The 14,144-nt window shown below is 38.6% G+C and overlaps 1 protein-coding gene across 4 annotated transcripts in view; it reads left to right on the top strand.

Moving 5' to 3' along the window:
- The window catches only part of rin2a (Ras and Rab interactor 2a), a 39,458-nt gene extending 25,990 nt beyond the window's left edge, over positions 1–13,468 (top strand). For 3 of the 4 annotated variants that reach the window (XM_082154791.1, XM_082154792.1, XM_082154790.1), the window contains 7 exons: positions 580–652; positions 1,447–1,538; positions 4,677–5,960; positions 10,356–10,664; positions 10,775–10,906; positions 11,021–11,184; positions 11,679–13,468. In XM_082154791.1, coding sequence (XP_082010917.1) covers positions 580–652; positions 1,447–1,538; positions 4,677–5,960; positions 10,356–10,664; positions 10,775–10,906; positions 11,021–11,184; positions 11,679–11,996 — 2,372 coding nt within the window. In that variant the 3' untranslated portion in view covers positions 11,997–13,468. Of the gene's footprint in view, positions 1–579; positions 653–1,446; positions 1,539–4,676; positions 5,961–10,355; positions 10,665–10,774; positions 10,907–11,020; positions 11,196–11,678 lie in introns of all 4 variants that reach the window. The other variant, XM_082154793.1, reaches the window with a different exon arrangement.
- Positions 13,469–14,144: the final 676 nt, after the last annotated feature.

Raw genomic sequence — 14,144 nt, forward strand, 5'->3', positions numbered from 1 at the left:
ATATTCATACACACTGCATGAAAGGCAATATTTGAAAAGCATTATAGGGCACTTTAACTTCATTTATAAATCGTGTTATTCTGCCAAACGAGTGCTGTTGTACTGAATGTCAGTACAGTAGATGTGTGTTGTGATCTGAACAGCATTCACTATCATTCAAAAAAAATTGGTCCGTATGATTTTTTTTTAAAGAAATTTTATATTTTATTATATATATAGTCATATATGCATAATATATATGCATTAAATTGATCAAAAGTGACAGAAAAGACTTTTACCTAATTACAAAAGATTTCCAGGATTTTTCAGTTAAAAAAATCATCACGGTTTTCACAAAAATATGAAGTGTATAATCAGCATATTAGAATGGTTTCATCTCTCTGTTTTCTCTCTCTGCCTTTGTCTGTCACTCTCTGCACATACAGTAAGTGGGTCAGATCCTGTGCGGCTTGTGTGAAGGAAGTTTAAATGTACGAATTTGGCTCTGTTTACTTTTCCCTTTGAGAGAGGCTGTTAGGTCATTCCACTTTTTCCAGTAGCAAGTCCAGTGTAACCTTCTGTGGTGTGTCTTTATTATAGCTTTTTCCCTGGAGGGCTCAGGGATCAGCTTTGCAGACCTCTTTCGACTGGTGGCGTTCTGCTGTATCAGCAGGTAAGATGATCCCAGTCTGAAAACAAATGAAACTGCTACAAAAACTGCTTTTGTTTCCAAGATAATTCACTGGTCTATTTTATATTTAAAAGAGGGAGGGCGGCAACCTTTATGTTTTGTTGGTGTATATATTATTCATTTATAAGAATTCTTGCTTCTTCCATTAGAAAGTCTAAAGAGGTTTATACTAAAACTACATGTAGTAATGATTACCCAAGCATACAGACTCAGCCTAACACAGCAATATTAGCTCAACCGATGGCATGAGTTTAGGGTGGGACTATCTGTTGGACTGGGCCAATGGAAAGGAAAGGTGTTGTTATTTTTGTAATGCATGGAAATTATACCCTGCACCTTTAAGAAAATCTCCTGAAGTTCTGAAAATAAATTAAAAAAGTTTGTGGTAAAGTAAAACCAGATGATGCTGATTCAATTGCATTCCAGTGCAACACAGAAAATAACAGGAAGGAAGAGTCTAACTGGAAAAATTGCCTCTTTTTGATTGAAAGAACAGATCGTAACAGTTTGTTTTAACCTGTTTACATACCCGCCATATGAGCTCTGTAATGAAGAGGCTTGCTAGACTTAACAAATCCAAGCTAGGTCTGTGCCAATGCCACGCAGAAAAGTCGGTGGATAAACACAGACCTCTTTCTCCCTCACCTACTCATTCTTTCTTTCACTCTCTCCACGAGTGCAGACAACAACTCTCAGCACGTTTAGTTTGTAGTATTTGTCATCAGTCTTTTGAAGAATGTTTGTAATGATTCACAACATTCATTTGTGCTCTTTAGGGACGTTCTGCCCTTCACCCTGAAGCTCCCTGAGGCCATCGCAGCTGCAAAGACTCTCACAGATCTGGAGGAAGTGGCTCAGTTCGGAAGAGGTGAATTTTCTTCTCTGTGCATGAGTGTTTTACTGAGCCTAACTGCTGACTGTTGGGTTTCAGCGTTACTCAGACAGCATAACTGCTCCTCTAATGACCCTCAGCTTTTTTTGTGTTTATTATATGTCTGTGTGTTTGGGTGTAATGCTGTGTGTACTTTAAACCTAATGCAGATGTTTGCATTCCATCTTCAATTCAGGTCAAAGTTTTAATACTGTACTCAGTGTAGCAAAGTTTAACCGTTGATGAGCACTCAGCAGTTTTACATGGTTAAAATAAAGCATTTAGCTAAGCATTTCATTTACAAGTTACCACCAACTCTACAAAAAAGACAAAATATACAGCATAGAGAAGTGGTGCATATATTAAAATATGATAAACTGATTCTTATTCTCATGTTATAGCCAATAACCAATTGATCAATTTTAGCCAATAACCAATTAATCAATTTTAATAACCCATTATTAAAACTCTTTACTGTTATACTGTCTAAATAAACATTAGAATCAGTCATTTTAAATTCTACAAGTGAATTTATGCATCACAACATAATAATGTGCATGATTAGCATATTAGTTTTTACATTTGTTAAAGATTAAATGTATCCATGTTATTAAATTATTCGTGTTTTTAAAGATGAACTTTAAGTGAGTGTTGGATGACATCAAAGGAAATCTAAATGTAAAAATATAGGAAATTTACAATTAAAGATCCAATATACGCTAAAAGCCATGGCGGCACCAACCATATGGTGTCCATATATTGTGCATCCCTAATATACAGTATTGGAGTGACCAACTATGGAAAAATAAAAAGGCAGCCAATTCAACATAATGTTGTATGATCTTTCCATCTACTTGTATTGTTTTTAAGTCTTAAAGCCCTAAACCCGCAGGCTGTATGAACATGCTAGATTCTGTAGTACAACAACATCTAGCATAGTGGAGAACAGAACGTCAGTCGGATACATCCTGGAGTATTGACAATACAGGTGTTACTGTGCCAGCAAACATACGGCAACATTCGACACGTGGCATTTTACAAACAGCTCATGCAGACAACATATGCGGATGATAAGACTTTGGCTAGGTGAAATTGACCACAGATGTGTTTGACGCTAGTAAATGTCTCTGTCAAACAGAGATCTGCCTGTTTGCTTTGTTTCTGATTCATGTTGTAACTTTGTACTTTATTTGACGTATGTGATGTCGACATTCCTCTAGTAAGACATATAAAAAGTAAATTGTTGTGGTTTTGTTTGATTAGCAGAAATGATGAGGTCCAAATGATCATTATATGTTTAAATTGTTTGATTTAGGTCAAAAGCATTTTTTTTTTAATCATAATCTGAATCTGAAATCAGTAAATGACTTATTTAGGGTCATATTTCATCTAAGAGTTTAAGAGCAATAAGATCATATTTTAGTTTTGTGAAATGGCATACTTGAAATCGCAGAGGGGATCATATTTTCGTCTGGAAGACTAGGCAGTCTGAATGGGATAGGTGAGACAGCGAGTCTTGGTTATGCCATCTGTAATAATACGGTTAGGCAGTAATGAATGCTAAAATGGCCATGCAGAGTTAAGCTGAGAACAGTGATGGGTGTGGTACCTCAAACTAAGATCATTTCCAAGAGGAACTCCACCAAGACAAAATTCCAGCGGCTCATTGACTGCCGATTATGATCAGGAAACTGTGGGGTTGAGCTGAGGATAACAAGAGAAGCGTTAAGTATGAGAACAGACAGAGCAAGAGACAAAGGCAACACAACGTAATGGTAGCATTTTAAGTTCGTTTACAGACAGTGAGGCAAAGAAGAGACAGAAAAGATCAAATAAAAGAACAATTGTATACACAGGTGCAGGTTTCCAGTCATTCCACGCCTTTACAGGTGCCACTTCGGCAGAACTGATCTGAGTGACGCAAAAACTTCCCACTCTTGTCTCAGATGTCAGGAGATGTCTAGGAGATGACTATGACTGATAAAGAAAAAAAATCTGATTTCCTGTAAATCCTATATTTCTGTTCTAGCTTTCGGGCAATTTACTATTATTATAATTATTGCTATTATTATTTAATAAAAATAATTGTAAATATCTGGCCATACGACACCAATTTTATTCTAAACTAAATTGGCAAAGGTTTCAATTTATTTACCTTAAAAATATATTAAATGATGCAGCACCCAGTACATACGAAACTTATCTCTAAATATGTTAATTTACCTCAATTTATTGGTAAATTAATCAGCACATTATTCTTAAGTACAACATTTTCCCTTTTTGTTTATTTATTTTTATATCTTATATTGTATAGTTATAGTCGATACTTATAGTGTTGATTACCTAAAACTGAAACTTGATCAAAGTACAAAGTGTCTGTTTACTGAATAACAAAACCAAAATAAAGAAAAGTCATTCTTGTACTGCATCAAATGAAAACGTTTGAAGGGGCGGCATTTAGTATGAACAAGTGAGTAATATGAGAGGAGGAACTGAGAGCTGGAGCGTCTGTGCTCCTCCCACCTTCTCATCAGCATGCATGATCTCACCATTCACTGCGTGCGTATCAGCACTACTCTACCACTCACAACTCAGACAGCAGAGTCACCGCATGAACTGTAGACGTGTAAACTTTTCTGCTCACACTATTTGCATACAGACTGAAGAGAAGACTTAATTATTAGATATAGCGTAAGTTTCATTCTCCTTTTCTTGTCTCATTGTTTTAAGATTTTGTTGATTGTTCACTTCAATGTTTTTTTCATTAGTTTCTGTCATGGAATTTTGTGGTTTTGTGTTTGCGCCCACTCGATTGTGTCATTGTGCTCTGAATGCCAGTGCTTGGATTTGTAGGATAACCCTTTCAGAAGCGTTATCTGAAGTGTCTGTTAACGTTCTTGAGCATTTTTGTTAATCATTTCTGAAATTTCTCTTTTATTTGTTTTTTTCTAATATTCTTTAATTATGTAAAAAAAATTATGATTCAGCTGTCAAATTGATAAATGCCTCTTAGTTAATCTAATTCAGAGAATGAGCTTTTCTTGAGAATTTCTCGTTTTTTCTTTTTCTTCTCTTTATCCAAATTTATTGAATTTTTTTATTCAAATGGAGCCTCATTGTGTTATCTTTCTGCAGGTTTCTGGGACTCTGAACTGTGCAATAAGAAGAAGTCTGAGTCTGGGGAGACTGTTTGTGACAGTCGAAATCTAAAACAGTTGGGCATTAATTTCTCCCCAAGAGTCCCGGGCATCCCATTCACTCGGACCCCTTCTGAACTTGAATACAGTCAATCCAACGGAGCGCTGTGCTTCATCAATCCCCTCTTCCTGCAGACACACCAACCTAACCCTTCACCCAAAAAGCAAGAAACATCCCCGGGTAACGCAAGTGGCTCTCAGCAGCACCACAGTGCTCTGCATAGAATAGATCGCAGCATCTTCTGCCGTACAAGCAGCACACAAAACAAACCACACGCAAGTGTGACTAGATCCAAGAGTGAGAGATCCCCACCACCTCGACCCCCACCTCCCTGCTTTGCCTCCGGCAAATCAGCAGTTCTCCGTAAACAGAAGACCATGCCTGAGACGGTCTGTTGGATCAAAACGCCTCAGGAAAAGAGCAGCCTGCTGGGGAGGTTGGGATCATCCTTTAGTTCCTTATCTCCCTCATCCTCCCCACCCAAAAAGTTCAGTAAGCCCATCCTGGTGCCCTCATCTCGCAGTAAGAATTCCTCCGGTCTGCTTGACGCAGACGGCCTCCGCTGCCACATGGCCCTGGATGACCAGACCATTGAGGAAGCCGTGTCTTGGAGCCTGGCCAAGCTTTCTTCATGCAACTCCACCACCCTGGAGAACTGCAGCCCCGCAGATGAGCGCTGCTCCACAGGACGAGAGCGTCTGAGCGACCTCAGCATCTCCACCTCGTCCTCAGATTCTCTCGACTTCACCCACAGCTTCTCGCTGCCTATGGAGGCCAGTCCCCCCAGAACTGAACGTCCCACTGGCGACAGCAGCCTGGAGGAGGAAGAAGAGGAAGAAGACGACGGCATCAACTTGGAGAGCGACCAGGAGGTGCCACCACCCTTCAAGTCAAAAAATCGGAACGGTGCTGGTACATTCGTGCTGCCGCGTGCACTGAGAGGACATTTGCGCAAAATGAGCGGCGTTCTCAATTCTCTGATGACGCCTGAGAGGAGAGCCATTCGGAAGATCGTTGAGCAGTCCAGGGATAAAGGGACTTACTTTGGCTGCCTGGTGCAGGACTATGTGAGCTTTTTGCAGGAGAATGGTGGCAGCCACACGTCGGGCTTGGACCTGCTGCAGACTCTCAGGCAGTTCATGACTCAGATGAAGTCCTACCTGCTGCAGAGCTCGGAGCTTGACCCGCCTATTGAGTCCCTTATCCCCGAGGATCAAATTGGTAAGGCTTCCTTCCTTCAATACAAAAGGGAATATTTTGCAAAAGTGTGCATTGACTCCACTAAGTGGGGGGTGCTATGTGGTCTCGAATTGACACTCTGCAGTCTCTTAGAAATTCACAAGCATGCAGCAGTCATCGCAAGACCACAAATACACATCAGATGCCATTGAGCACTAAACACACTAAATTGACACTCAATGATCTTGTCAATGTTAATTAACTTACTCTCAATGCAGAGGATTAGAGGAAATAATATTTGCTCTGACATCTGGTAAACTGTCTTTGTAGTAGAGGTTAATATACACTGATAATACAATTACTAAAGACAGATCTCATCTTGCAAGAGCTGTGTACCATAGGCTTACCAACATATTCATGAATTGATATTCATATAGATTCCTTGAACTATTAGGAATAATCAGCTGTGCATCAGAATGTTGCTTGTTTTTAAGGGTCTATAGGATCGAAAAGTGACATTGAGAATGAGCCAAGTGGTTATTTTGTGGTTAACAAACATTGAATGAGAGTCTCACAGGCTGAGACTGTCTTGGCGGACTGTTTATGATCTGAATCTTCTTGTAAAATGAGGCACCAGTCTGTCTCCATTGCCACTGATTTACAAGGAACCTGTGGTCCACCGCTCACAGCACAACAAATAGGACCTTTTAGCTAGAATTTTAAGTGTACAAATAAAATAATTTCTTTAAATATTTTAAAAACCTGTTTAAACATGAGACATTGTTTTCAGATAAATATCATGATTTTTATAACCAGTGCCTTCCTAAAAACATGTTTTTGGGTGTAAACAAAAAATACACCATCAGTATGAATGCTTGGGTCTAAACCTGTGAGCGTGTGTGCATGAGGCAAAGCTCTCATGTCTATTCATCTTGGCCTGGAGGCGTTTTACTCCACGTGAGCGGCACACACAAGGGACATTGAGCTGAGATATACTCAAACTCTTGTGTGGGTAGAGAACCATTAGTATGGCTTTTGTATAACTGGCCACATGCCTTTCACTGTCTGCGACAGGCAAAAATATACTTTATACAATGACACACTAGCTGTAAAAGCCCTTTAGTTATCGCAAATTTGGGTGAGGTTAATTTTGATCAATTCTAAAGTATTAATGATGATTTTCAGCCCAGCTGGGTTTTGTTTTGGTTCTTCAGGAAATTTGCATCATCCATCGCCCTGAGCGTCCTCCTCCTCGTCTCTCTCTTATGGGTTGTAAACAAATTCTTGCTCTGCAATGTGTTTTGAGGAATAAATCACTTTCCAGATGTTCCCAGAATGGACATCAGCCAAACATGCCAGTGTCTCCGATATAGCTCTCGTATGATCCGGCGTAAACCCCTCCTGCTTGTTGATTCAGGCATCAAGTATGTGGGTGTTAGGCAAGAATGTAGAGAAAAGGGCTCTTGTTCAGAGCTCCTAACCTGATGCTGCTGCCTTTGTGAACTGGCAGATTTTGTTGTATTCGTGTTTAAACAAGCACAATAAGGGCCATAGCTATGAGATCATGCTGCCATGGACAGCAATCCTTTTCTGTGACTTAACAAAGCAATTAGAACAAGCTTGAATGCACAGTTAATGACCTTTGACAGAGAATGTCACCCTTTTTTCCCCCGAAGTCTGTTTTTAAGTCCGTGTTCCAGCTCAGCTCTCATAACTCACTTTTGAGTCATAACAGGGTTAAGACACTGTTTTATCGAGATGTGTCTGGAAAGACTTATTGTTTCTACTTCAGGCCCAAGGATTTTTTGTTGTTGTTGTGCCTTTGCTCTATTCTGAGTACTTCCTTAAAAACACGTCTGAGACTAGAGATTCAGTTTGGAGTTATCATTCACTCTCCTGAAAAACTTTGTTTATTTGGAGGGGTCAATAGACTATGAAGGGGAATTTTATTTGGTGTGTTGGTTTGGTATACCGGTAATTTGTGTGTGCCTTTTGTTCTGTGCTGTGACGTACTTTGCGGCTTTGTCTCCTTACTTTAGCGCTGGCGTGTGCTTGTTGTGTGGGAAGCATCAGTGGATTCACTTCTCCTGTCACTGCGGCTTCATTTTCCAGACTGCAGTGCAGACATGGAGTAAGAGACGGAGAGAGAGAGCGCTATGAATGAGAGACACTGAGGAGAGTAGGAGATCATTTGAGGGGATGTTTATAAGCCTTGGAAGATAGCCTTTCAAGTTGAGGTGGCCTTGACGAATGAGTGTTTCTTATCTGAGCCGCATTCCTGTAAACATTCCTGTTTCCATCACTGCTGTGGTTTCCTGTTGACCTGATGTGCAGTGACATCCTAACCAAATATTAAGGGCCCAAATCACAAGAAATTGCGAAATAATGAAGGCAGTATACATAACATTATATAGTATGTAATATGTACCCCTCCCAGTCCCGTCGCTTTCACTGTGTCTGCGGTTGTTCCACAGAATTAAACTCTTAAGTGGAACTACAAACCAGTTCAGTTCCTCTAAATCGTTGGCTCTGTGCCGCCCTCACGCCTTCATTAGCAGAGCTCTTTGCATTTCTCACAAAAGTGATAGGAGCGGAGCTTGTTTACTGAGCTGTCTGCTCTCTCCTGGGACAGATGACCATGTAAACACATTTGCAACAGCTGATTCTGTTTAAGCATTCAGCTGTGTCAGAATTTAAGTCAGACCTCTAAAACACCCTGATGTAAGGCACAATAATCTGGCTATTTATTAGTTGTGCTTCTGATACATCATTTCTTGTGAATGGAGTGACTGAGTGGGAGTATATGTAGCCTTGGCTGGTGAAAAAAAGGAAGCTGATATTTCCGCTTGGAGATTGTTGTGGACACCTGTAGATAGTATTTGACCCCATTGTGTCCACTGACTACAAACAGCTTTGTTTTTACATTTTGCATTGATGCCATATGGAATACATCTGGGGAAAAAAAGGTTTAGTTTACTGTATTTCCAAAAACAGGTTTGACAAGTTGTTACCGTCACTAGCAGTTGAGTCACGCTGCTACACGTTGAAGACGTTTACTGAAAAGTGAAGTGTAAACTTTCATGTTACAAGTTGTGACGTGAAATCATCCAACCTTTCATGGATATAATGCACTGTTTTCCTAGAAAACAGTCTGCCTAGAAAACATTATGCTATTTACAGTATATTAACTTAAAAACTTATTCATATAGAATTAAATTATTTGCTTTACACATAGTTTTACAATTTACATTTGTAATAGACCCAAAAAAATGAAAAGGAAGCACACAAATGTCTTCCCTTAGTGGTCTAGTGTGCTGACAGAAGCAGCGCTGTCAGCATTTTCCAAAGCCTGATTAAACATTACATTCTGTTCTTTAGATCAGATGATTTTGTTACACATACACTCCCCTACAGCTTTAGATGATTTTACAATTTAAGTAGGTGCTTGCACAATCAAAGTTACAAGACAAAACTTGTTGTCATATGGGAGCAATACCGGAGACTGTTGAGCTGTCAGGAGACATTTTGTACTTGTTTTGGAACAAGAGTTTTGGAAAAGTATAGGTGTAAAAATACTGCGAGCAGGTATTCCCCTATAAATGAGGAAATGGAACGATGAGCCACGTCGGATATCCCAGTCAATATACTCATGGTCACAGTCATTTCAGCCACAAATAGGCTCGTCAACAAATAGATTTGTCCAAAAAAAAAAAAATATTTATGTTCCAGTGTTTTTTTTCTGTTCCTTTTCCTTCTATATTTATGATGGAGTGCACCAAAACAAATTCCAAAACATAAGAGACATATGAAAGACAAAACGAGAGACAAAACATATGAGGTTATGGCCATATACTATATATATATATATATATAGTCTTATTTGTAATATGAATAAGAATTAGTGCTTTTATTCAGCAAGGATGCATTGTTGATCAAATGTTACAGTGTAGTAACTTTTGTAACTTTTACTTAGTTACAAAACCATTCTATTTTAAATAAATGCTTTTCTTTTAACCTTTCTATTCATTAATGAATCCTGAAAAAGATATTAAGCAGCACAACTGTTTTTAACATTGATATCAATAAGAAATGTTTTTTTGAGCACCAAATCATCATATTATTAGACACTGATTTGGTCACATAGACACTAAAGACTGGAGTAATGGCTGCTGAAAATTCAGGTTTGCAATAATGTTTCACAATATTACTGTTTTTACTGTAGTTTTGATCAAATAAATGCATCCTTGGTGAGTATAAGAGACTCAATCTTCAACAAACTTGAACAGAATTTCTGAGATTAAATAACAGTTTTTTTTTTTTTTTTTTTGCATTAACTGCATCTAGTTTAGTCATATTAGTAATATTACCCATTGTTATACAACTGTTTTATGTAACTATTTCAATATAATTATCATATATCTACTACTTCCTCCATAGATCAGGTGATGGAGAAAGCCATGCACAAGTGTGTGCTGAAGCCCCTGAAGCCTGTGATAGAGGCGGCTCTGCGGGACTTCCAGGTGAGCAGCGGGACTTGGCAGCAGCTGAAGGAGAATCTGGTTTCGGCCAAAGCCAAGCAGCCCCAGGAGATGGGCGTGGATGGTGCTCTTCCCCCTGACCATGTGGCCATAGAGAAGATTCGCCACAAGTTCCACAACATGTGCAAGATGTACTCGCCAGAGAAAAAAGTGTCTCTGCTTCTCAGTGTGTGCAAGCTTATCTACACCATAATGGAGAGCAACTCAGGTACATTAGTGTGATGTAGTTGTGTGAATCCATTAATGTGGTTGTGCACATAATGCTTATAATACTTCTGCATAGACTCATGATTTCAATCTTTGTTGTAATAATGGCAGGGAGGATGTATGGGGCAGATGACTTCCTGCCCATGCTGACATATGTGATGGCCCAGTGTGACATGCCACAGCTGGATGCTGAAATTCAGTACATGATGGAGTTACTGGACCCATCACTCCTTCATGGAGAAGGTACATTAGACCCCACTGTGTGTGTGGGCTATAGCAGTAATTACTCAAGTTATTGCATAATTTTGTCGGGCATCAGACTTTTTTAATGTTCCAATATTTCTTATCTGATTTTAGGAGGCTATTACCTGACCAGTGCATATGGGGCAATGTCTCTCATCAAGAACTTCCAGGAGGACCAGGCAGCTCGTGTGCTGAGCTCTGAGACCCGGAACACGCTGCACCAGTGGCACCGCAGACGCACAACCCAGCGTTCCACGCCATCTGTGGATGATTTCCAGGTAAATCCCTGGTAAAGTTATAATCTATTCTTCCTTAAAACAATATACATTTTAGAACACAAGTATATTATTTGCAATGATAATAATACCAATAAATAATAATAATTATTAAAATAATAATAAATATAATTATTATTATATTATATATATTATATATTATAAATAATATATATTATAAATAATTATTAGCTGTAATACTAATATATATAATTATACACAGTACACACACACATAAATGTAAACACAACCTTTTATTTTGGATGCGATTAATCACGATTAATTGTTGCACAGCCCTATTACTTTCCATAATCTAGAAATTATCATAAATGTAACTAAATTGTGTGATTATTAAGTGCAGAAAAGGCTATTTGCAATAATAATGATAATAGCAATGAACTATGTGCAGTAATGATAATATGATAACTTAATTATGGGAGTAATGTGCTTTATATATATTAGTATGTACCTCTAAATTTCTTCTTGTCTATATTCAGAACTACTTGCGGGTGGCACTGCAAGATGCAAGCAATGGCTGCACAGCCAAAACCCTTCAGGTTCATCCTTACGCCACGACGGAGGATGTGTGTCAGATATGCGCGGACAAGTTTAAAGTTTCGGACCCAGAGAACTACGCCCTTTTCCTCTTGACAGATGAAACCACACAGCAGCTGGCCCCGGACACTCATCCACAGAGGATCAAGGCCGAACTACATAGCCGCCCACAGCCACAACTGTTCTTCTTTGTGTACCGCCAGATCCAAGACCTCACTGTCCCTTCAGACCAGCTCAATGAAAACACTTTGTCCAACTGAGAGAGCAAACCTGAATTCATTCAGGTCCTCTCGAAACTCCTTCCCAGACCCATTTATTCATCTCCTTCCTTAGGAACACTGCTAATGTCTGCACTGTTTTGAAAAAAGCTGGAGGGAAGCGGAAAATGTGCTTAGGGGGAAATAGGGAAGGAAGGATGTGTCTGACAGATGCAGCGTTTTTTATGCTCTGTCTTCACTATTTTCAAAACGTTTTGGGAAGTTGCACGCGACCATCACGAGAGAATAGCTGTATCCAAACTGCAAATGTTACAGTATGCCTGTTTATATCTTCATGAATACCCAAACATACACATTGTGTAAGCTTTACACATTCCACATTGAATGCACTCCAGGACTGTGCCAGGATTGTACATACTATAGCTCTCCTGCTATGCATTTTTCGTGTGACTGCTCTCCCTGCAGAATGAGAGAGCTGTTCAGTGCATTGAGGTGAAGACTTTCAGGAAGTTCCTTCTTTCAGCATTTGTTCAGTAACATGGACATCTCAGTCCCTAAGGCCACTGTGGACACTTGTTTTCTAATGTAAAATTGATTCATGATATTTTTTTGCAGTTGCTGGTAAACTGCATTCTTTTTATATATATGATTTATTGTTATAGTTTTGCATGTATCTCTGTGATAAGACCAATTAAAGAACCAGGCATTGTTGCCAGTGATGTTTTATCATATTGCTTTTGTATGAATTATGATTATTATGTTTTGTTAAAGTCATCGGTAGTAATGGAGATGGTAGAAATGATGAGGTTTAGTTCTAAAATACTGTACTACTACTGACAAGCTAAACATTTAGGGCTTGTGGTAATCTGGATCTCTGTTGTACTGATATTGGTTCTGATTTACAGGTTTTTAAGAACAGACACAAAGGGCTTTTGGCAAGTAGAACAAATGGAAAGATCTATGTAAAGTAAGAAATAATAAGGGAAAAAATGACATGGACTTTTAAAGCAGGTTAAGAGACATTGGTAGAAATGATGAGCAAAGAGAAATGATTTGTGTCACTAAAGTGTATCAGGGAATACCGGGAAGGATAGTTCTTTAACATTAATAACTATACTCATAACCTCTTAACTGCAATAACTTACCAAGTATGTTCTATTAATGTACTTTACATTTGCATGTTTTGATGTAAACTCGGGGCATTGTTTTTTTTTTAAGAGACAGGGGTGCTGAAATGCTCTAATCCCATGTAACGATGATATAGAAACACTAGTCACATCTGAAACACGAACTACATGTTTCAAGTCTTGAAATGTATTTTAACCAGATATTTGAAGTCTGATAAGTGTATACATATTTATATGCAATCTGTGCAGGAATTTTTCACAGATTTGAAAATCAAAAATATTGTGTATTCATTTGGAGAAAAGCTCATCCTCATTCTTTAGTCAGTTCTTCATATTTGCCTTTTTTAAATGTACTCTTTTGCACAAAATAAATTGATGTTGAACGTGTATCGTCTCTGTCATCTTTTATTACAAGCTCCCACAAGTCTTTGCCTATTATACGTTAGAGGGTGGTTGTGTACCCTGTCTGTTCCTTTCTGGGAATAGGTAAATACTTTCACTATGAGGGCTTGTAGTAACCACATTTATGATTCCAAGTAAATTTAAATCATTGCAAGGCCCATCTGATTGCTTTCTCACGAGAATCAGGATAAAGATCATTCAGTGTGTGTGTGTGTGTGTGTGTGTGTGTGTGTGTGTGTGTGTGTGTGTGTGTGTGTGTGTGTGTGTGTGAGAGAGAGAGACAATTATGTCTGTGTTGCTTGTGTATATATAGTGCTTTCCATTTTTCAAAGCAGCTTTACAGAAAAAATAAATAAATGCTGAAATAACACTTTGTAATAATTTTAGACACTGCATGTATTATTGGCTAATTGACAGAAAATGTCAAATTTCACATTGAAAAAATGATTTAAAACAAGAGCAACTATCCCTTTTTATACATTATCACTGTAATTTCATGATCTTAAAAGAGAACTGAACCCTGCTGATTTAGACTAAATTTAGAATTTCCTTAAAGAGATAGTTTACCCCAAAATAAAAGAAACTTGTACAGGTTTGGAACAACTTGGGCGTGAGTAAATTTTCATTTTTGGGTGAACTATCCCTTTAAACCATGGACTGC

This window comes from Leuciscus leuciscus (assembly GCF_965113295.1).
Source record: "Leuciscus leuciscus genome assembly, chromosome: 22".
NCBI lineage: Eukaryota > Metazoa > Chordata > Actinopteri > Cypriniformes > Leuciscidae > Leuciscus > Leuciscus leuciscus.